Genomic DNA, 23016 nt, shown 5'->3' with positions numbered 1-23016 from the left:
CAATAACCAAGATTCATAGATACTGGAGTCATGAACTGGAATAAGAGAAGTACTGTTCATTGTTGTTGCCAATGTCTCCCTAGAAAGGGTCTTGCTTCCTACAGTGAACTTGTACTTTATACTAAGAAATTTTACTTTCAGAAGAAAGAGTCCTTAACAACATGTATTTTATTCATATTATCATGGTGTACATATGTGTACATGCCTTCTTGTAGGTGTATGAACCATTTCTTAGCCAGGGGTCCATAAGACACCAGATCTCCTAGAACTGGAGGTCTAAGGGGCTATTAGTTAGCAATGTGGGAGCTGGGAGTCAAACGCAGGTCTTCTGGAAAAGCAGCAATTGTCCTTAATCTGTATTCATCAGCTCCAAACACATACTTTTTAGACACTGGATTTTTAAGGTTAAAAATCTTTTATGTAGAATGTCTGGTTTAAGTACAGAGTTGGTTCTGTGTTCCTCAGCTTCCAACACAGGTTCACAGGGCTGACTAGATTCTCTACAGCTGGATTTTATCCACCTCACTGTGCTACAGAATTCCCAGATGGGTTTTTCAGCATATTCTTATGTTGTGTCATAGATGCCTCTTCCCTAAGCTTGGGGACAAGTGGGTAGCTGTGTGTGTTTAGCTTTAATCATTGTATTGAATAAAACAACATATCCCTTTAAAATTAAAAAAAAAAAGAAAATTATTTCAATGGCATCACTAGTAGCTATCCAGCCTGAACCCCCCTCACTTTTCACAGGATGGTGCTTGAAGAATTCGCTCCATGATTACTCTCTGGGCTTCTGTGCATGTTTGTGTAGATTGAATCTGTGTGCCTGGACATTTGCTTTTCTTTATATCAGACGGAAGGTTGGGCCAAATATTGTTCTCAGTTGTCTAAGCCCATGGTTACTGTTGGTAGAATAGCAAATACTGAAACCCTCTGCTATTCTGGTAGTGTCACAATGGGTCCAAAACATGATTTGCACACTGTGGAGAGCACAAACCGTGGTGAACAGTGTTGTGATTCCAGAGCTAGGTTTACGTGTAGCAGACAAAAATAAACTTTTAAAATTATTTACAGTAAACAGACTTGGCTCAAAAAAATGTCAACAGCAGAAACAGACTCTTCTCTTTCCCTTATTTTCTTTCTTTCTTTCTTTCTTTCTTTCTTTCTTTCTTTCTTTCTTTCTTTCTTTCTTTCTTTCTTTCAGGCTTTTCAGTACTGTGCCTCACAAATAGTTCTGATCAGGACACAGGTCTTTTCATTCTGAGAATCATTCAATCTTAATGTCAGATGACTCAGTTACTGTCTCCTAAGATACATTTTTTTAATCCTATTTTAATCTGTTGATTGGTCCTAGAATGAATATCAGGCACTTTAATTTTAGGTCATGTCTCTACTTGAAGTAAGACTTTGTATGTTGTGGAATTTATAACTGAAAAATTTCCCATCTCTTTTCCTGCCTGACTTAAAGGCTTTTTCTTAGCATGTTTCATATTTTACAGAGAACATCATGTTTCAGCATATCAACAGCACTAACCACCTTTTCTGTCCTCTGTCCTCTGTTTCTCCTATAATACTGAATTCAGAAGTAACCATTCTCTCTGTTCCCCCAGCCTGGTAACTGGCAGGCTGCAGAGCTGCTCGTGCGTGCCTTCCCTGGCATGATGGCTGAGTTTGGAACTGGATGGATTGTTCTCATGGCACATACTTCATTCACTTCAGTCAGCAGTTTTCCTGTGTGAGGAGCTTGAGGTTTAGGTGGAGAAAAAATAATTCCTTGACTTAAAAGAAGTCCCCTTACAAATTGCAAAGACACTTATATGGATGAGCTAAGTCAGGGCTCTTTTAAAACATGGGGCTGGGTCCAGAGTAAATATGCAAAACGAGTCAGTGAGCAGGCCAAAGTCCATTCTTGGTGGCCACTCCTCCTTTGTGAGCCTCTGAACAGACAGGCTAGAACTGCTTCCTGAGTCTGCTTACAAAATGAAAGGCATGTCTTAAGAGCTGATAAAGAGATGATTGGGGTGAAGAACTCTTGGAGGAGGGACTGGAAAGGGGGTGGCAGCATTTAATATGTAAATAAATAAATAATTTAAAAAATGACTGGGTAAAGAATGTCAATAATGCAAAATAAACATAATTAAAGCAATGTATTTTCTTGAAGATACTGAATTCATTTCAATCAGTTATGTATCTACAACTTACATTGTTAGAGATTAACTAAAGTCATGTAGAATCATCCTTCTCAAATTTTAAGGCATTGCTTATTTCAGGGAATTTCAGGATCTCCTTAAAATGTAGATCCTAAGTCTACATGGGACCTGGGTATCCTGAATTTCTTATAAGATCTCAGAAGAGACTGATAGCATGAGAATTTGTATGCAGACCTTATGTCTCATACATCAGTTTATGTTATAAATATAAAATTGTACTAGAAACTAAATTAAAACTTAAGACTTCATGGATAAATTAATAAAATTTAATAGAACAAAATACCTACAATTCCAAGATGCTCAATATAGCTGAAGTCTATATTCAAACGTGTGGGCATACACAGAAATTTGTAGCATCCTGAATCATTTCCTTAAGAGAAGTGACAAAGAAACAATTCCTAGAAGAGAAAACACACACACACACACACACACACACACACACACACACGCAGGGCTTTCAGTTTAAAACTTCAGAATGACAATAAACTAACCCTAAAGAAAAGTGAAGACAGCTAAAGTGCTGATATTTTATGGTAAATGGAGACTTTTTGTTAGCATAAAAAATGAAAAAACGACTCAATTTACAGATGTATAGTCCCTTTCTCTTTAAGGCTTCTATTGAAGACCTTTGTCCTGTTGTCAGAGAGCCAACTGCTGCCCTTGCCAGTCTGTAATGTTATTCCCACATGATTCACAATGTGTTTCGTGTGCTCTGTGATAAAATCAAAGTTCACTCTGTACTATACTGTGGTGTCCTAAGTTTAACACTTGTTACACAGAACCTGATTTCTACTCCTTCTATTCCTTCCGTACAGCCTGCTGCAAAAATGTGTACCTCAGAAGATGTTTGGCGAAAAGACCTAAAGATAATCTATGGCTACCCCATGGTCTATGCTTTTGCTCTTGATTGGGAAAAGATTGAAAAATTTCAGAGCAGATCTGATGACATTGTAATACCCACTTACCCGAAATCAGGTGAGTAATGTGTCCTGAATAATCCAGTTCTAACCTGCCTTTTATGTCCTACATTTTTCTTTTATTCATATGTATGTATGTAGTTGTTTGTATGTGGGGAACATGTGTATGTGTGTGAGTGACCACAACAGTGAGATGAATCCTGTCTTCAAAGCTGGTATGGGGACTGCTGTGGGGACATGTTAGAATTTAGAGGGAGGGATGGGGGGGCAAGTGATTATGATATTTTAATTTTAAAAAGTATTCATTTTTTTTTAAAATATCACAAAAATGTTTCATGTTTACATGCGTGAGTTTCTCAAAGAGTAAATCATTAAATAATAAGTAAACCATTAATACAAAGAAACTGACCACATCTTCTGTTACAGGTACGACTTGGCTTAGTGAAATTGTAGACATGGTTCTCAATGATGGAAATGTTGAAAAATGCAAGCAAGATGTTATTACCTCTAAAGTTCCAATGTTAGAACTGAGTGTTCCTGGAGTAAGAATATCAGGTAAGATTACATCCCCTTGTGATTGAAATTCTTGCAAGAGTATTCTCACCTAACATTGTCATACTAGTAATTTCAATTCAGAAAAATGAGAATGAAGAAAGAAAAAAGAAACAAAGCACAGATGTTTACATAATTATAAAGAATTTTTACTGTAGTTATAGAATTGTTAGTAAAATATGCATCTTCTCATCAAGGAATATAAAAAATACTGCAGTATTAGAAAGTATATTAACTTATATCAATGTTACTACTCTCACAGAGTCAAAGAATAAAACTGTATAAGATATAATCATAAGAACAATTGTTTCAGATGGAATGTTCAATTCTAGCTACATGTAATTAAGGCCCAAAGTTATACAGGTATTTTGGACAATCACAAAATAGGAACATGAAGCATCTAAGTGTTCATGGATTGATGCATGAAAACCCCTAGGGTAACACATGGACTAAAGAAACTGTGAAGACAAAGGAAGGAGTAGGGTATGAAGCAACTTGAAATCATATAGTGCAGAATTAAAAATAATATATAAATGTAAAATGCTTAAAAGTTTCTTTATTTTTATTCTAAACATGGTAGGGAAGACATTGAATGGCTTTAGGCATGTAGGAGTTATTGAGTGGCATTTTTGTTGCTTAAAATACAAAGTCTACACTAGTGACAATGTGAGATTAAGTTTGTAATGCTAGAGATATACATTAGATTGATTGGCTGGCAGATCACCTAAAAAGTATGAGGAAATGAAGAATGAAGGGTGAGTCCAGAAGTTTTATTTAGATCAACCAAATGTTCTATGAATCCAGGGGTGTATTTGGAAAATTGGAGATGCTGTATCTGTGTAAGGGTATTAATAATTCTGTATAAAATGTTAGATTTCAGGTATTGGATATTTTAAGTAATCACTTAAAGGATATTCATTTGGCAACTTTTACCATAATCAGTCTTTGGAAGCAAGGCTATTGACCAACAAAAGTGTAATAAAAATATAATGGTTATTCATAAAACTGCCATCATGAAGAGGTTTAGATGGTGGCAATATCAAACATTTTAAGGCTAGGAGGGACTGGAAAGCCTGGTCTTATAGGCAACTGTTAGAGGCCATTTTAAGTAAACCTCCTGGGAACCTAGATAAGAACACAGAAGAATGGCAGTAACCCTTTCCATACTTGAATTTAAACAGAAGAGTATAAATGTCTGACTGCCCTGGAAATGGCTCATAGCAAGAAGGTTTCTAACTTCCAGAGGAAGAGATGTGTTGGTCCTTAGTTGCTGTCTAAAGTAGAAGGGAAAATAAAAGCTCAAAAATTAATGACAATTTTAATACCACAGAAATATATAAAACCAAATAGTGAAGGCATGGGAGGCTGGGATTACCGCTGAAGGCAGGGTTAAGGGTGGAACTGCTTGCCATAGAGAAGTCTGCTGAAGTTTAACCAAGAGGTGAAGGAGGTACTTGAATTTACTCTAGAACCAGGTGTGGATACATGTGACACCTTGATAAACTCCTAGAGGTCATACTCATGATATAAAAGGCTCATTTAAACCATCCCACTTGGAAAAAGTGACTCTGAGACAGAGGAAGATAAGAAATCTTTTATAAAATTTGAGTCAGGGACAAGGAAAAATAAGCATGGGAAAGACAGCCTAAGGATAAGAGAGATACGCATGACTACAGAAGATTACAATTTTCATTTCTCTGTACTGGGAAACATGCTGGTAGCTACTTGAGATCTGATGTGGAATTTTTAAAGTTTTTACTTAATATCTTCAGATAAATCCAGTATATCCAACCTCCAATTACATTTAAAATTCAGACCATAAGACATTTGACTTAGAATAAATTTATCCCAAAGATTTTAAAAGAGACACAAATGAAAAATATGTTTCTTATCTAAAATAAAAATTTAACTGGCCATCTTGGATTTTTATTAGATTTTCATGACCTTATTTCTATTGTTATAAAAGGATTGTGTTTAATATTTGTTATGAACATGGAGTTCAGTCAACAAGGTATTCACTGGTAAATAACATAAATCACATTCTTATTCTGGTAGAATTTCCATTCTATTATACATTGTATGTCATATCATATAAGTAATCATATTATCATATACATAATAGAGTGAACATAGGCAGTAAGCATGGGAAAATGGATTGAGCTCATTTCTTTTGTGAAAATTTCCTACAACGAAGAGACTGCCATGAACATCTCTATAGCCAAGCTGGCTTCAAATTTAAGATTTGCATGCCTCAATCTCTTGAGTATTGGGTTTAAAACTTTGAGCCACAATGACAAAGTACATGCAGTGTTGCATACAAGAAAGCGTTATACAGAACACTAGGACTGGATGTCATATTATAAATTATTATAAATTACTAAAGTCATCATATTATAAATTATAAATCATTAAAAACAAGTGATTGTTTGGAGTTGATTAATCAAATGTAATGGGTTTTCAGAAAAAAAATACACACCTATGCTGAAAATAACAAGAATATATTCTATTATCAGGTAATTTAAAGATAAGAATAGTTCTAAGTGACACTGAAATTAAAGTGTGCCTAAGACTTTAAGATTTGTATGACAGATGTGATTAAAAATAGATTCAATAGAATTCTGAAGAAATAAATCCAATAAAATTCCAAGTTACTTAGCACTGTTCCATTCCTTATTTTTTTTTTGTTATAAAGAAAATAAAACAAGACTCACAAATAATTTTTAAATATCTTGCAAGGAGTAAAAGGATAGTAGTAGACATTTTACCACAGTGAGGTAAATGTCAAACGGTACACTGTTACCTGTCAACTCATAGTACCTTCTGGAATTCTTTTTAAAAAATGACTGTATTTGATTTAAAATACACCTGTATTCAATATTTCTCAAAAATGGGAAAAAATCATTGCGGGGCAGTGAGATAACACAGCGAGAAAAGGTGACTGTTGAATATGTACAAGAATCTGAAACACAGTGCAAGAAAAGGTTAGACACTTGAGAAATGTCCCCTGACTTTCACAAGAGTACTGTGACTAATATACACATCTAAATCAACACACACACACACACACACACACACACACACACACACACACCACAGGCAGAGACACACATGCACACACAGAGTAAAATAGCATTTACAAATATTTGAAGAAAGATGAAATTTGAACTTCTTTGATACTCTGATCTTTCTGTGTTCTAAACTGAATTTCCCAGGTCTTGAAGTCTTGAAGAAAGCTCCATCACCTCGGATTATAAAGACACATCTTCCAATTGACCTACTCCCTAAATCCTTCTGGGAGAACAAGTGCAAGGTATATTGTGGACTGTAGGTCAAGCTCCCAGTCAAACCCTGTTCATTTATTTATTCTTATTGTGAGATGTAGTAGCATGCTTTGTGATACAGAAAACTAAACTACACTAGAAAGTCCTTGATTGTTTTTCTTTTCTCTCTCCTGCCATTTTATGTCCCTCCCCATCTCCCATCCCACCCCTATCATCTCCTCACCTCTTCTGGTCCCTTATTGATTCCTCTTCTCTCCTCTCTCTGGTTCTGTTTTGTTTGTTTGAGATGAGGTGTCACTATATAGTCCAGGCTGGCCTGGATATTGATATTACCATCCTTAATCTTCCTTCTCCAGCCCCTCCCCCCAATTCTACTATAATAGGTGTTTGGCACTATCAACAGTTAAGATTTTTAAAAGTAGTTTCAATTTATGTATATGAAGTTTTTAAACTTAAATGTAACAGCACAATATTTCCAGTTTTATCCCCTTTTATGCCCCATGATCATGTGGCATTCTACAAAGAGTATTAAGGAGAGAATACGTGCTCTTTCCATGTTTGTTGACATTATTTAGTGAAATATTTGTGACTGATTGTCTACTCAGCAAGAAACAATTTTCTTTCAAGTTTTCAATAGTTAATCATTTCTTTTTCTTTCTTTTTACTTACTCACTTTACATCCATCACTGCCCCCCCCCCTCTCGGTCACCTCCTCCCACAATCTCTCTCCCATTCCCCTCTCCTTCCTTCTCCTCTGAAAGGGTAGAGCATGCCCCTGTATTTCCCTACCCTGACATACCAAGTCTCTGTAGAAGGCTAGGCACACTCTCTCCCACTGAGGCCAGACAACACAGCCCAACTAGAAGACCATATCCCACAAGCAGGCTACAGCTTTATGATTAGCTCTGGTTCCAATTGTTCAGGACCCACATGAAGACCAAGGTGCACAGCTACTATGTATGTACAGAGGGCCTAGGTCTAGCCTTTCTATGCTCTTTGGTTGGTGGTTAAGTCCCTGAGAGCCCCAAGGGTCCAGGTTAGTTGACTCTGTTAGTCTTTCTATGGAGTTCCTACCCCCTTAGGGATCGCAATCCATTCTATTCTTCCATAAGAGTCTCTTGGCTCCATCCACTGTTTGGCTGTGTCTGTGCCTGTGATTCAGCTGCTGCATGGAACCTCTCAGAGGATACCATGCTAGATTCCTGTCTGCAAGCATAATTAATAGTGTTAGGGACTGGTGCTTGCCCATAAGATGAGTCTCTAGTTGGGCCATTTATTTGTTGGCAATTCCCTCAGGCTCTGCTCCATTTCCCATCTCTACATTTCTTGTAGACAGGATAAATTTGGGGTTGAAAGTTTTGTGGGTGAGTTGGTGTCCCTACAACTCCACTTGGGGTTTCTGCCTGGCTACAGGAGGTGGCCTCTTCAGGTTCTATAAGTTCAATGCTGTAAGTCCCAGCTATGGTCACCCTCATATATCCTTGGACTCCCCCAACCCCAATAAGCTGTCTTAAAATGCCCATGATATCCCTATCCTGAAGTTACAGATTTCCATTCATTCTCATTGTAATCTTGCTATTTCTTCTGTCCCTACCCATACCTGATCTTGAACTATCCCTATTTCCCTTTCCATCCTCTCTCTCTCACTCAGTTCTCTCTCCTTCCATTTCCCTCCTTCTTAAGTGAGATTCAAGCATGCATTTTGGACCTTCTTTCTTATTTAGCTTCTTTGTGTCTGTGGAGTATAGTGTGGGTATCTTGTATTTTATGGCTAATATTCACTTATAAGTGACTACAAAACCATGCATGTCCTCTTGAATTTGGGTTACTTCCCTCGGGATGATATTCTCAAGTTCCATCCATTTGCTTGAAAAATTTAAGATGTCTCTGATAATAACTCTGCTGTGAAAATTATCTAGTTCTTCTTATTTGAGTTTATGTAAAGAATTTGGTGTGCCAAAGTAAAAACAAAGTATAATCATCCATATATATAAAAGTTTTATCTTTGTATGATAACCAAAACTTTAATAAGTTCATGAGAAGAGATTTTACATTAGAAGTACTGTTAGAAGTTGATGAATCAGAATCAGAGACCCACAGCCAAACATTAGACAGAGCTCAGGGCACCTTATGAAAGAATTGCAGGAAGGATTGAGGGAGCTGGAGGGGTCCTACAGAAAGACCTGTAGATCCCCCACTAACCTGGGGACATGGGGCTCACAGATACTTAACCACCAAACAAACAGCAGGAATGAACTGGGTCTAGCCTCCCCTCTCTAATCACACGTAGTGGCTGTGCAGCTTGGTCTTCATGTGGGTCCCCTAACAATTGGAGTAGGAGTTGACTTGGTCTCGGATTCTGTTGCCTGCCTTTGGATTCCTTTCCTATAGCTGAGCTGCCTTGTATGCCCTAGTGGAAGAGGATGTGGTTAGTCCTGATGAGACGTGACTCTCCATGGTGGGTTGGGAGGAGAGAATTGGGGGGAATAAAGTAGGAGGAGAGCAAAGGGGATGCAATGGGAAAAGAAGAGAGAGAAAGAAACAGATGGAGAGAGGGGGAGGGAGGGAGGGAGGGAGAAAGAGAGAGACAGAGAGACAGATAAAGACACACAGAGAGACAAAGAGACAGAGAGACAGAGAAAGAGAAAGAGACAGAGACAAACAGAGAGGAGGCTGAGGAGGAAGATGTGGGAAACAAGCCAGTAAGCAGTGTGCAATGTTCCTATATTATCTTTGTTTTAGTTTCTGCTTTGGCTACCACTTATAATGGATTATAACATATAAGTCAAAGTAACCTGTCGCGAACCCCCCACGCTTGGGCACCAAACTGTTGCGCTTACTGGAGCCTGATGTTGGACGCCAAACTGTTGCAGCCCGTACTGCCCGTTCCGGTCCAAGGGTCAGGGTCTAGCGAGAGAGAGAGTGGGGATAAAGGGGAAGAGACGCGAAGAATGGAGACAAGACAGAGATTCTGATCAAGTCTCATTTATTGAAGGGAATTCTGAGCTATTTATAGGCTTTTGCCACGTGCCTTGTAGGCGCGTGGATACCACGTGCCTTGCAGGTGTTGATATGACGTAAGCCTTACAGGCGTCTATAGCGTGGACAGCACGTGCACCGCAATGCCTTGCAGGCGTGGATAGCACGTGCGCCTTATAAGCATGTATGGTGTAGATAGCACGTGGACAGCACGTGAACTGCAATACCTTGCAGGCGTGACTACCACGTGCACCTTGCAGCTGGGGGCAGTAAACAGCAACACAAAATATGTGGGGTATCAGAGTGTGCTTCAGCTGTTGTAGGCTATTGAAAACCAAATCTTTCGTCAGGGTATATGGTTCCAGATGGCTGCAAAGTTGATCTAGCCGCTTTCTGCTAAAGTCGGCTCCCAACAGTAACCCATTCCTCCACAAGAAGGAGGAGGTAGAGGAGACTGAGGGGGAGAAAGAGGTGGTGGTGGTGGAGGAGGAGATGGTGGTGGTGGAAGAGGTGGTGGTAGAGGAGAAGGAGGTGGTGGAAGAAAAGAAGGAGGTGGTGGAGGAAGAGGAAGTGGTTGAGGAGATGAAGGAGGAGGAGGTGGAGTTGGAGGAGAAGGAGGAGGTGGTGGTGGAAGAGAAGTGCTGATAAAGATGCACTATCATCCAAAACTTCTAAAAGAATGTCATTTGCTGTTTTATTAACTTATAAAGTATTTCTTTATTAATAATGCAGCCTCCTTTGCTTTTCTTAATCATTTCCCATGTAGATGATATACCTTGCTCGAAATGGCAAGGATGTTGCCGTCTCCTATTACCATTTTGATCTAATGAATAATGTTCAGCCTTTCCCTGGCACCTGGGAAGAATATCTGGAGAAATTTCTAGCTGGAAATGGTAGGTAGGCTTAAGCCTTGGCTTTAAAATATTAAATACTTTTTACTTAAAATATTGCTAAATTGAAATAATTGAGTTTCCTTTCATGATTTTTAAAGTGAGAAAGTTCAAGTTTGGTACAATTTAGTATATTAAATTCCACTGTAGGAATGTAACTAAATTAAAATTTTTACCATAAAATTCAACTTGTTAATATCATAATAATCAATAGCATATGAACACATTCTATGTGTTAAAACTCCATCTTTGTGCTGTGCGCATCATTAGATAGATCTATTATACATGCTATATCTGTGTTATTTAGATTCTAACTCTGTTGTATACTGAATCTTACATGGGCATTGGCATGACTTAGTAGTGACCAATCTAGTCTTACCTAAAATGGTCCCTTTGTAAATTCCATCTATTATTGGCTAATTTTACCTTCTTGGAAATTTATCCTATAGTCTCAGCTTCTTTGATTACCAAAGTCCACAAAATGTATTTGCAATTGACTTCACACACACACACACAGAAAGAGAGAGAGAGAGAGAGAGAGAAAGAGAGAGAGAGAGAGACAGAGAGAGAGACAGAGACAGAGAGACAGAGAGACAGAGAGAGACAGAGACAGAGAGACAAAGACAGAGACAGAGACAGAGATTTGATCTAATGACACTTAAGAAATTACTATATTTTTTTCCTATTTTAGTAGCCTATGGTTCATGGTTCGATCATGTTAAGAGTTGGTGGGAAAAGAGGAAAGAGCATCCATTACTTTACTTGTACTATGAAGACTTGAAACAGGTAACATATTAGATAATTATTCTGAGTAATGTGTATCTGTGTCATGGGAAAATCCTTAAGTTTTATTTTTAGAGTTAGATTTTGGAATTCAAAATGAAACGTCTGTTTTCTTATTACCCATGTCTCTTATCTGCAAGGCTATCAGATCAGTAACCACTTGGCAATTGTGAAATCATTTATCTACATTTATTATTTTCTTCTTTTAGTTTGTATATGATTTTTCAGTCCTCCTTTCATCCATAAATTCTGCCCTGGACTTACAAGGACATCATGCTCATGATTGTGTGCTTGGTATCTGTGTGCTCCCAGTTGTTTCCCTTTGCAATAGCTTGCTGTAGTGTGATCTTCATGCCTTTGCTCAGCATTTCCACCCATACTTATTTGTGAGTCATCCCCAGATTTGTATATTCTTCACTGTGTAAGTTGAATTTCAAATTCAAATTGGAATTAATTTAACATGTTCTAAAGAAAACTCGGTTTGTTTTGTTCTCCAACATGTCAATTTTTAAAACTCTTATTTTCTTCTTTCAGTGTTGACTTTGTTATTCCTTTTTGTTTTCCAAGATATAAGTTAGGTTGTGAGTATAGTATAACTTAAGTCAACTTTTCCTATGTTCTGGACTTGGATTGAGTCACATGCTTTCTCTTGTATCTCTCTTAAGTTTCTTATAAACCTTTTTACTCTATTTTACTTCATGAGTTCAGCTAGTCTGTATGATGTAACTTTATTAAATATTATTGCAGTATCTTTTGTCATTAATCTGGGATTTCTACCAAAATTGTACAATCATGCCTACACTCACACAGCATTGAAAAATACATAAAAATGTTTGTTTGAAAAAAAATCAGGATATATAATTTAGAATACCTTTCAATCTCAAATCCCTGATAGGAACAAAAACCTTTCGATTTGAAACTATGCCTACAGTAATTAATATGGTACTTACCTTAAATATTGTGCCTCAGTAGCTACACATGGAAAGAACCTTTGATAATGTGATTACCTTAATAATGTTTGAATGTAGTAAACAAAATATTAGTGGTAGCATGCCCCTCTTTATGGTTATACTCTCTGAATGTACTTCTGGGAGACCTCAGAGACATCATATTTTACCTCAAATAACCTGAAAATTTCCACTACATCCAAGTTGTAGTTAGGTTGCAGCACATAAGAGAATCTAAATTACCCCAATTCTGAGTGAGGTCCTATGTTATCCTTGGAAGACTTTAGCTGATTAATTTCCTCATTAAGCTAATGTGATTTATTCAAAGCAATATATTCTGAGTGATACATGGACCAGCCCAAGGAGTTCTTGAGGAATAGCCAAACAATTTTTAAATCTCCCTGAAACCTGTTACATATATTACTCTAAGTAGGCAGTAGTTTGCTTTCTATCATATAGACACTTTGAGACAATGTCATATATATATATATATATATATATATATATATATATATATATGTGTGTGTGTGTGTGTGTGTGTGTGTGTGTGTGTGTGTGTGTGTGTCTGTACACACATGTGTGTATATATTTTTGTCTTTTTATTGTATATTATATTTACATTTCAGATTTTATCCCCTTACCCCATTCCCACCACCACCCAGGAGCCCCCATCCCACCCCCTCTTCTCCTGATTCTACGAGGATGTGTCCCCAACTACCCCCCTCCTACCTCCCCACCCTCGAATTCCCCCCCACACTCAGTGTTCAGCCTTCATGGGACCAAAGATCTCCTCTCCCACCTATGCCCCACAAGGCCATCCTCCCCCAGATATACAGATGGAGTCATAGGTCCCTTCCTATGTGCTCCCAGGCTGGTTGTTTAGACCCGGGGGAGCTCTGGTTGGTTTGTATTGTTGCTCTCCTCATGTGGCCTCAAACCCTTTCAGCTCCTTCAGTCTTATATACACAGACACATAGTGTTAGTCATGTCTATTGAGAATGTGTTACAGAGGAAGATTCAGTGAGCTCTTCTTTCTTGATAATCTTGCAGCAGATACTGCATTCTCCACTTCCTGAAAATATTACCAAAACTTCCCTTACTGCAAGATCTCTTGCTAATATATACATGTGTGTATATATGCATACACATAGCTAATAATGTTTTAAAATGTCATTGTTTCCCTATTTAATAAAAATACAGTCCAATCTCTTCATGAATATATCCTAGGATGTTATTATTTTCCTTAAAGCATTTTTTCTTTTCAGGTTTTTATAATTTTTCTCATTTATATGAACTACTTAAACCTAATTCTAACTACTTCTCTTTTTTTAAAACCATTTTGGAAAACATTTCAAAATTCTATACTAAGAATTTAGGCTGTTTCTTCTCCTGGGAATTGACACCAACATCTTAATAGGTGGTACAGTTTGTTAAATTAAAAATCACATCTCTCAATTTTAGTTTTAATATTTTTCAATATATTTTTGATATATCAATGAAGATTTAATTCTCTACCTTAAAGTTACAAGCATTATGTCATGTTATACTATAAATTAAAGGAGAAGATGAACTTTGATTAATTTTTATAGTTATGCTTGAGTGTTTCTGTCTGTGTACCTGAGTGCACAAACTCGCAGAGACCAGTGGAATCTGGTCCAGAGTAGTGAGCTACCCTGTGCAGAGACTGGGAGTCAAACTAGAGTCCTACAGAAGAGCAGTGTGTGCTTTTAACCACTGAGGTCTCTCCCCAGATCATTATTTCCTTTGTTGAATTAGTATCTTTCTGTGTAGCATGGCAGACCTTGAGTTTGTCATCTCTCTTCCTCAGTCTCCTGAATATCATAAGACTCAACCATAAGAATGGAATTATAAATACTGCTTCAGTTTGTAAGTTATGTAAGTGGTTTACATGTTTTCTATTTCCATGTGTTTATCATTTAACTCACTGACAGAACCCAAAGAAAGAAATCAAGAAGGTTGCCAGCTTTCTAGACAAAACCTTGGATGAAGAGGCCTTGGACAGGATAGTCCATCACACCTCCTTTGAAATGATGAAGGAAAACCCTCTGGTCAATTACACCCATGTGCCCACAGTGATGATGGATCACAGCAAGTCCCCTTTCATGAGAAAAGGTAAAACTTTGTTGACTGTATGTAACTCCCACCTTTACTTTCTTGTTAAAAAAACAATTCTGACTTTTACTGTTTTATCTAACTTTTTAAAATTTCTGTTCTTCATAGGAAATCAATGAAAACTAAAAATACTTACAGTCAAAAGTTGCTTCATTAGATTCAATCTTACAAAGAAGAATAATGTACATAGTTACTAAAGGTTCGATAAATGTTGTTCTCATTTGCAACTCTAAATGCAGTTGACTTTTACAATTACCATGCAATTTCTTGTTCATCATTCTACTTCATTCTACAAATTGGTTAGATCTTCTTCTTTCCTCAATGGCAATTTACCTAGCAAAATGCAACTTCTTTAAAGCCTCATATCATTCAAAAAATAATTGTTATTTTTAAAAAGACATCTCACCAAAAAGAAGTTTCTTTTCCTTATGGGACTTTTTTCCTACTTACAGATACTATCTGAATTACTGGAAGTAGAATCCAAATTTAACATAAAAAGACTATGTAATTCACTGTTTAAATTATTTGTTTACATTGAAGTAAATTGCATCTATTGTGACTTCATATTCATAGTCTGGTTCAGTGATAGTAAATCAACACTTTTCATAGATTAGTAACTTAAATAATTAAAAGTTTCCTTTTTACTAATGTTGTCCTCTATTCTGATTATTATTGGAGTAGAGATAAAGGAATAGTATCCCCTTTATGTCTGGACAAATATATATCCAAGTATGTGTGCAGACATAGACGTATAATCAAGAAAATTTTGAAATGAATTTTGTTGTAATATTTTAATAATAAATTTAACCTTATTAAACTGGCAAGTATTAAATTTATTTGAAAATCACTGATTTTTGTCTTCAAAGATAATTTATAATAAAACAGAACAAGGAAAAGAGTTTTTAATATTCTAATTTGGAACAAACATCACTGATGTTTATGTATATGCATTTATTTACATATTTTTTTCTAATAGAGATTTTAAAATAATTCTTTTGCTAAAGTAGTTCAAGTCAGTCATGTCAATGAATGTAATTTTCCAAAAAGTTTAACGCCAGTTATATGAAGATGTATATAATCTTCTGATAGCTCATAGCTCAAAGACTGATAAGTTCCATGTCCCTATTTGATGTTTTGGGCTGGACAGCTTCATCGTTGAAGATAACATGCTGACCTAAAAATTAGAAAGTCTTTACATCTCCTGTAGAGGAAGAAAATGGCATATCCTGTAGTTAGACTTATCCAAACCTTATCTAGGCTATAGTTTCTTCTAAATCAATAACATCACATAGATTAATTATCCAGCCAATGTTCTGCTTTGCAACATTGACAAAATACGTAAAACATAACACCTATGATATAAAATTTGGAAAGATATCATATAAAATAATACATAAGAATTTAGAATCTTTTAACCATAAATTATGCATAAAGACAAAATATTTGTGGAAATTGTCTAAATTCATTTGTTCATCCACTCATTCAATAGGATGAGTGTTTATTCAGTAATTCATGTATAATACAGGCTCCTTGTGAATACCTGAGGCACTTGTTCCTTGAAACATTCAAAGTCATATGTTTGTCTCAAGATGGCTCAGAAGTCTTATTTATATGTTTTGTTGTAATCTTATTCTCATATGAATCACAATTAGTGTAGAAATCTTGTGAATTAGGGGACAAAAATTGTCCAGTGAGAGCAGAATTTTCATTTGTAAATTCCAGGAAATTAAACACATCTGCTTCCCATTTGATATCTCTACTAGACAATGAAGAGTTGACTTTTTTCCAGACTCTATAAGTGAGAAAATAAAATGTCCTCTAACCACTGAGCTATAACTCCATGACTGAGGACAGTGAGAAAAATACAACATCTCTCTTATGTAATAGTATACCCCCTGAAAACGTAGATAAGAAAATCATTTATCTCAAAATATCTGAAATATGAACATCATTTAAAAATAAATATTATCATTGATAAAACAGGCTTAGTTATAAGCCTTACTTATAAGTAGCTGAGCTTAGTTATAAGCCTGTTTTATCAATGATAATATTTATTTTTAAATGATGCTTTAAAACAGTCGTATTTATTCAATATGAGATTTTTTAATGTTTATCAGTTTTGTATCAATATAAATGTATGTGCATATATATTATATCACCTTATTCCAAATTAGAATAAAACATATAACTTTTCTGTGTTTTTTCATATTAGAAATTATATTTGAAGCTAAATGTAATATAGTTCAAATTCATTCTTTTCACCAAAGTAAAATATCCAGTCTGTCCTTTGGTGTGTATTAGTTTTCTCTTTATAATTCATGTTTTACTCTTTCATGTGTTATTATTTTTAGGTGTTGTTGGTGACTGGAAAAACTACTTCACAATGGCTCAAAATGAGAAATTTGATGCCATCTATAAGAAGAAAATGTCTGGAACAACACTTGAGTTTTGTACAGACATTCAGAGTACCTAATCTGAAACTTGAATATATGATTTCTTGACATAATAACTTGGCTGGGAAATCAAATGAATTCATGAGGAAGAAATAAATGTGCTTTTAAACACTGATTAAATATGTCCTACACATCCCTCAGCAGATAATATTCCAAATTATCTAGAGCCAAGGTGTTTTGTTATCTTATTTTTCAAAGGGTATGTCTTCAGATTTCTAGATGACTACTGGATTAAATAAATAACTTTTGTGATTTATGAAAAAAAGTTGTTCTGAATTTATCGTAACATGAACTATAACTTGTCTCAAGGTATGAAACTTGCATTCCCATTCTTGAGAAACATTTCACAGAGACATATTGTACTTTGCCACTCCATCTCCCATGTAAAAGTACTTAGAGAAAGTAATTAGAGAATACTAAGTACTTTTTAGAGTTATAAATCCTTTGCTGTTGAAACAGCAAACACAGGTCTGTTGAAACAGGGTTGCACATAGTCAGTATTTTCTACACTTGCCCTGGTTTCCTTCTCCTGAATATCTTACCCAGGACACTGTGCTACCTGGCTATCCACAGGTTTTTCATGCTCTTCTGTGAGTTATCAATCATCATTCTGCCATGGTTCTTTGATAATGATATTTCATGTTCCAGATCAAGTAGCTGAGACTTGGAAATATTTTTTTTCTATTTTATGTCATTGTGGTGGTGCACATCTTTAATCCCAGCACTTGGGAGGCAGAGGCAGGTGGATTTCTGAGTTTGAGGCTAGCCTGGTCTACAGAGCGAGTTCCAGGACAGCCAGAGCTATACAGAGAAACTCTGTCTCGAAAAACCAAAAAAAAAAAAAAAAAAAAAATTTCCCCTTGAAACAGCAGCTTATCTCTGAGAGTTTACTCAGGGCCTGTAATCAATCCCTGCCTCACCTGCCTCTGTGGAGGATCCTCTCAACTGAGTCTTTTGAATCTCCTGGAACAAATTCTTGCATGCTGATCAGCTTTCCTGTGCTTCAGTGTGTTTGGATCCAGCAGTAGTGGATTTCATTTCACAAGGTGAAATTATCACTTGCACCTGAAACTGTCCTAACCTAGTGCTCAAGGGAGAGTTTCTAGACCAAGGATCATCTGTCCCATCCAAAGAAAATGGTGGTGCATAACAGAAGGGCCACATGGATAGATGTTTTTATGGCTAATTTGTCCCAAATTTATTGCAGAGATGTTAGAAATATTTTTCTGTATTTTATCTCATTTCTAAGTCTCTGAGAAATGGAAGACTTACATTATTCTGTTTAGAACTCTTCCCTTGATCCAGGAGCTTATATCCAAAAGCCTACTCAATCCCCGCCCCAGCCCATGGCCAGATATGTTTTGCACATGGCTATGCATAAGTCTTTGTGTAAAAAGTTTTTCTGCCTGTAGGTAATATCAACCTAATGTAAAACTGCATCCAAGACTGTCTCTAAGCTGAAGCTTGTTGATAGGCTCTGGATTTCTCCTTTACCTGTTTAAGGGGTAGAGACTACATTTACAATGTAAACACACACTTAACCATAGCTGAGATGGGAAGTGGTTAACGAATTTGTATTTTTGCAAGTGAGTCTTAGCTACAACAGATCCATGATTCAACAGCAGCAAAGGATGTCAAACACTACAAGTGCTAACTCCTAGAAAAGACATACCTCTGCTTAGGGAGATAGCTGCTTCATAACATGGGTTATAACTTTTTTAAGTTATGGAACATGTGTTCTAATGCTTAGAAATATCTTGTAGAAGTTAATATAACATATTTGTAGGTATTAAAATACAATTTCACTTGGAGAATCCTCTTCTCAGGGTAAAAATAAGCTAAGGCAGGCATACTTACCCACTTGCCTCATCATCAATACTAATATGTTAATGTGACACATAATCTGGTACAAAGTCAAATTATTGGAAAAATAATAAACATCTGTGACCTGAACTAATAGTGTTGTAATAGATTTCCTGAATCATCTACTTTCACTAGTACAATGCAGTAACTTTGTTTTTCTTTTTCAGTCATTTTGTTTAACTCTGTTCAACAACAGTAGCTTTGTAAACTTGAACTATTCAAGTATTTTAAGTGCACAGTATATAGACTGAAAAAAAATAAAGTGTACATTTTCTTAACTTTTCAATGATTGTTTTTATGTTTTGATATCATCCAAAATACTACCACTCAGTTAATTGACAATGCTTTGTTTTTACCTTATTCACCAATTTAAAAACAGAAACCATATGAGTTTTATTCTGATTTTAACTGAATCTTTATCATGTAAGAATCTTGATAGCTAATAACAATAGAAAATCTCATTAAACAGTTCATGGCCTCTTTGCTTTGAAAAGTTCAAAGCATTTCTTATGGCATCCATTCACCACAGCCAGATAAGTCCTGGCTGAGTAGACTTTCAAAGGGTGTGTTAGCTGGCCCCTTTCTCCTGTTTTGATGTAAATCTGTTCCTGACTTTTCTGAATACAAGTCGCTGACATTATCCTGCCTGATAAAATTTTATCCTTTGAAAGTTTTGAAGGCAGAATACTATGTCATATAGTTATCATCATGATATTTGGGCTAATCTAGATCTGTGGTCTTGGGCTACAGTCATTCATATTTATCTGCAGAATAAACTATCTCTCATTTTTTATGATAAGGGCTATATTTTTAACTTCAAAACAATCATATCTATAAGATATAATCATGGACAGGTTGACTTCAAGTAGTTCCAACACAACCAGGCTCACAGGTGAGACCGACCTCCACCACAATACCTGGCTTAGTAGGAGCCCCCACAATACTATGATGCAGGACCTCACACTCTGCTGGAGACACATCTTCAGTCCAATCTGCATCTGTGCCTGGAAGCAGATTATGTGCTCCAGCCACTCCCAGTCTGCCCACATGCAGAGTTAGCTTCACTCTCAGGAGGTCCCCCACAGCCACACTCACAGATCAGGTGCTCCAGACTCCCTTCCACACCCAGAGGCAGCCTGACCCGAAGAGGTCCATCATAAAAGGCTCACAGGAGGGACAGGCTTCAGTCAGAGACAGAGAGGCCAGTCAATACCAGAGATAACCAGATGACAAGAGGCAAGCACAAGTACATAAGCAACAGAACCAATATGACTTGACACAATCAGATCCCAGTTCACTGAGTACAGGAAGCCCTGGACACCCTAACATACCTGAAAAGCAAGATTCTGACCTAAAATCCCATCTCATGAAGATGACAGAGAACCTTAAGCAGGACATAAATAACTCCCTTAAAGACATACAAGAGAATACAGGTAGAACACAGGTAGAAGCCTTTAAAGAGGAAACACATACATCCCTTAATAAAATCAAGAAAACACAATCAAACAGGTGAAGGAATTGAACAAACCCATTCAGGATATAAAGACAGAAATAGAAACAATAAAAAAATCATAAAGGGAGGTAACCCTAGAGATGAAAAACCTAGGAATGTAATCAGGAGTTATAAATGCAAACATCATCAACAGAATACAAGAGATAGAAGAGAGAATCTCAGGTATTGAAGATGCCATATAAGATGTTGACACAACAGTCAAAGAAAATACACAGTGCAAAGTGCTCTTAACACCAAAATACCCAGGAAATTCAGGACACAATGAAAAGACCAAACCTAAGAATGATAAGTATCGAAGAAAGTGAAGTTTCTCAGCTCAAAGGTCCAGAAAACATCTTCAACAAAATCATAAAAGAAAACTTTCCTAAACTAAAGAAAGAGATGGCCATAAAGGTGCAACATACCTACAGAACACCAAATATGTTGGACCAGAAAAGAAATTCCTCCCATCACATAATAATCAAAACACTAAACAAAGAACACAGAAAAAGAAACACAGAACAAAGAAACAATATTAAAAGTAGCAAAAAGAAAAGGCTAAGAAACATATAAAGGCAGACCTACCAGATTGACACTAGACATTTCAACAGAGACTCTGAAAGCCAGAAGATCTTGGACTGATGTCACAAAGATCCTAAGAGAACACCAATGCCAGCCCAGGCTACTAGACCCAGCAAAATTCTCCATCACTGTAGCTGGAAAAATCAAGATATTCCATGACAAAACCAAATTTAAACAATTTATTTTCACTTCTCAGGCCATAATGGAAGAAAAACTTCAACAGAAGGAGGGAAACTACTCCCAAGAAAAAACAAGAAATTAATCATCTTTTGACATATGCAAAAGAAGATAACCATATAAACATAATACCACTGATAACAACAAAAATAACAGGAAAAAACAATAATTGGCCTTTCATATCTCTCAACATCAATAGACCCAAATCCCCAATGAAAATACATAAGCTATCAAACTTGATATATAAACACAACCAAGAATTGTGTTGCATACAGAAACACACATCAATGACAAATACAAACCCTACCTAAAAGTAAAAGGCTGGAAAAAATTTTCCAAGCAAATGGTCCCAAGAAAGAAGCTAGAGTAGCCATTTTCATAGCCAATAAAGTAGATGTTCAACCAAAAGTTATCAAAAAAGATGCGGAAGTACACTTCATTCTCATCAAAGGAAAAATCCACCAATAGGAACTCTCAGTTCTGAACATCTATGCCCTAAATACAAGGGCAACCACATTTGTAAAAGAAACATTGCTAAAGCTCAAAGTACACATTGAAACTCACACAATAAGAGTGGGAGAATTTAGCACTCCACTCTCACCAATGAACAGATCATGGAACAAAAACTAAACAGAGACACAGTGAAAGTAACAGAAGTTATGAACCAAATAAATTTAATAGATATCTACAGAATGTTTCACTCTAAAACAAAAGAATATAACTTCTTTTCAGCACCTAATAATACCTTTTACAAAATTGACCATATAATCAGACACAAAGCAAGCCTCAAAGGAGATACAAGAATATTGAATCCCATGAATTCAATCAGATCACATATAAAAAGGCTAGTCTTCAATAACATGAATCCAATGGTATTTGGCATGACACTCGAGATGGCATCTCACCTTTAAATTCTGAAACTCCTTCCGATAATTTGAGTAGGATAAAGAGCATCAATCTGTTTTTCCAAATAACCCTATTAAAAATGGAGTACAGAGCTCAACAAAGAATTTTTAACTGAGGAATTTCTAATGGCCAAGTAGCACCTAAAAATGTTCAGCATCCTTAGTCATCACAGAAATGCAAATCAAAACAACCCTGAGATTCCACCTCACACCAGTCAGAATGGCTAAGGTCAAAAACTCAGATGACAGCAGATGCTGGTGAAGATGTGGAAAAAGAGGAACACTCCTCCATTGTTGGTGGGATTGCAAGCTGGTACAACCACTCTGGAAATCAATCTGGCAGGTGGTTCCTCAGAAAATTGGAAATAGTTCTACCTGAGGATCCAGCTATACCATTGCTGGGAATATACCCAAAAGATGTTCCAACATATAACAAGGACAAACACTCCACTATGTTCATAGCAGCCTCATTTATAATAGCCAGAAGCTGGAAACAACACATAATCCTTAATGGAAGAATGGATACAGAAAATATAGTACATTTACACAGTGTACTCAGCTATTAAAAACAATGACTTCATGAGTTTTTCAGGTAAATGGTTGTAACCAGAAAATACCATCCTGAGTGGGGTAACCCACACCCAAAAGAATATACATGGTATGTACTCGGTGATAAATGAATATTGGCCCAAATGTTTAGACTACCCATGATACAAATCACAAACCATATGAAACATAGCAAAAAGCAAGACCAAAGTGTGGATGCTTCAATCCTACTTAGAAGGGGGAACAAAATAGTCATGGGAGGTAGAGGGAGGAAGAGACCTTGATGGGAGAGGGGAGGAAGGAGGAAAA

At 36.4% G+C, this 23016-nt stretch overlaps 1 protein-coding gene across 1 annotated transcript; it reads left to right on the top strand.

Moving 5' to 3' along the window:
* The first annotated feature begins 2861 nt into the window (after nucleotides 1-2861).
* LOC117712977 (sulfotransferase 1B1) lies at nucleotides 2862-19291 on the top strand. The gene is made up of 7 exons (XM_034509226.2): nucleotides 2862-3182; nucleotides 3551-3679; nucleotides 6889-6986; nucleotides 10703-10829; nucleotides 11518-11612; nucleotides 14509-14689; nucleotides 17041-19291. Exons 1-7 carry the CDS (start codon nucleotides 2894-2896, stop codon nucleotides 17160-17162), a joined length of 1041 nt encoding a protein of 346 aa, XP_034365117.2. The 5' UTR covers nucleotides 2862-2893; the 3' UTR covers nucleotides 17163-19291.
* Nucleotides 19292-23016: the final 3725 nt, after the last annotated feature.

The sequence above is a fragment of the Arvicanthis niloticus genome, chromosome 7 (genome assembly GCF_011762505.2).
Source record: "Arvicanthis niloticus isolate mArvNil1 chromosome 7, mArvNil1.pat.X, whole genome shotgun sequence".
Lineage (NCBI taxonomy): Eukaryota > Metazoa > Chordata > Mammalia > Rodentia > Muridae > Arvicanthis > Arvicanthis niloticus.
The sequence above is the reverse complement of the archived record's forward strand: the minus strand, read 5'-3'. Positions and strand labels throughout refer to the sequence as shown.

Bases quoted from the DNA above. Each gene is read 5' to 3' on its own strand.
- LOC117712977 (XM_034509226.2), top strand. From the start codon at position 2,894: ATGATTCACAATGTGTTTCGTGTGCTCTGTGATAAAATCAAAGTTCAC. The intron at 3,183-3,550 runs GTGAGTAATGTG...CTTCTGTTACAG, and splicing joins ACCCACTTACCCGAAATCAG to GTACGACTTGGCTTAGTGAA. The intron at 14,690-17,040 runs GTAAAACTTTGT...TATTATTTTTAG, and splicing joins GTCCCCTTTCATGAGAAAAG to GTGTTGTTGGTGACTGGAAA.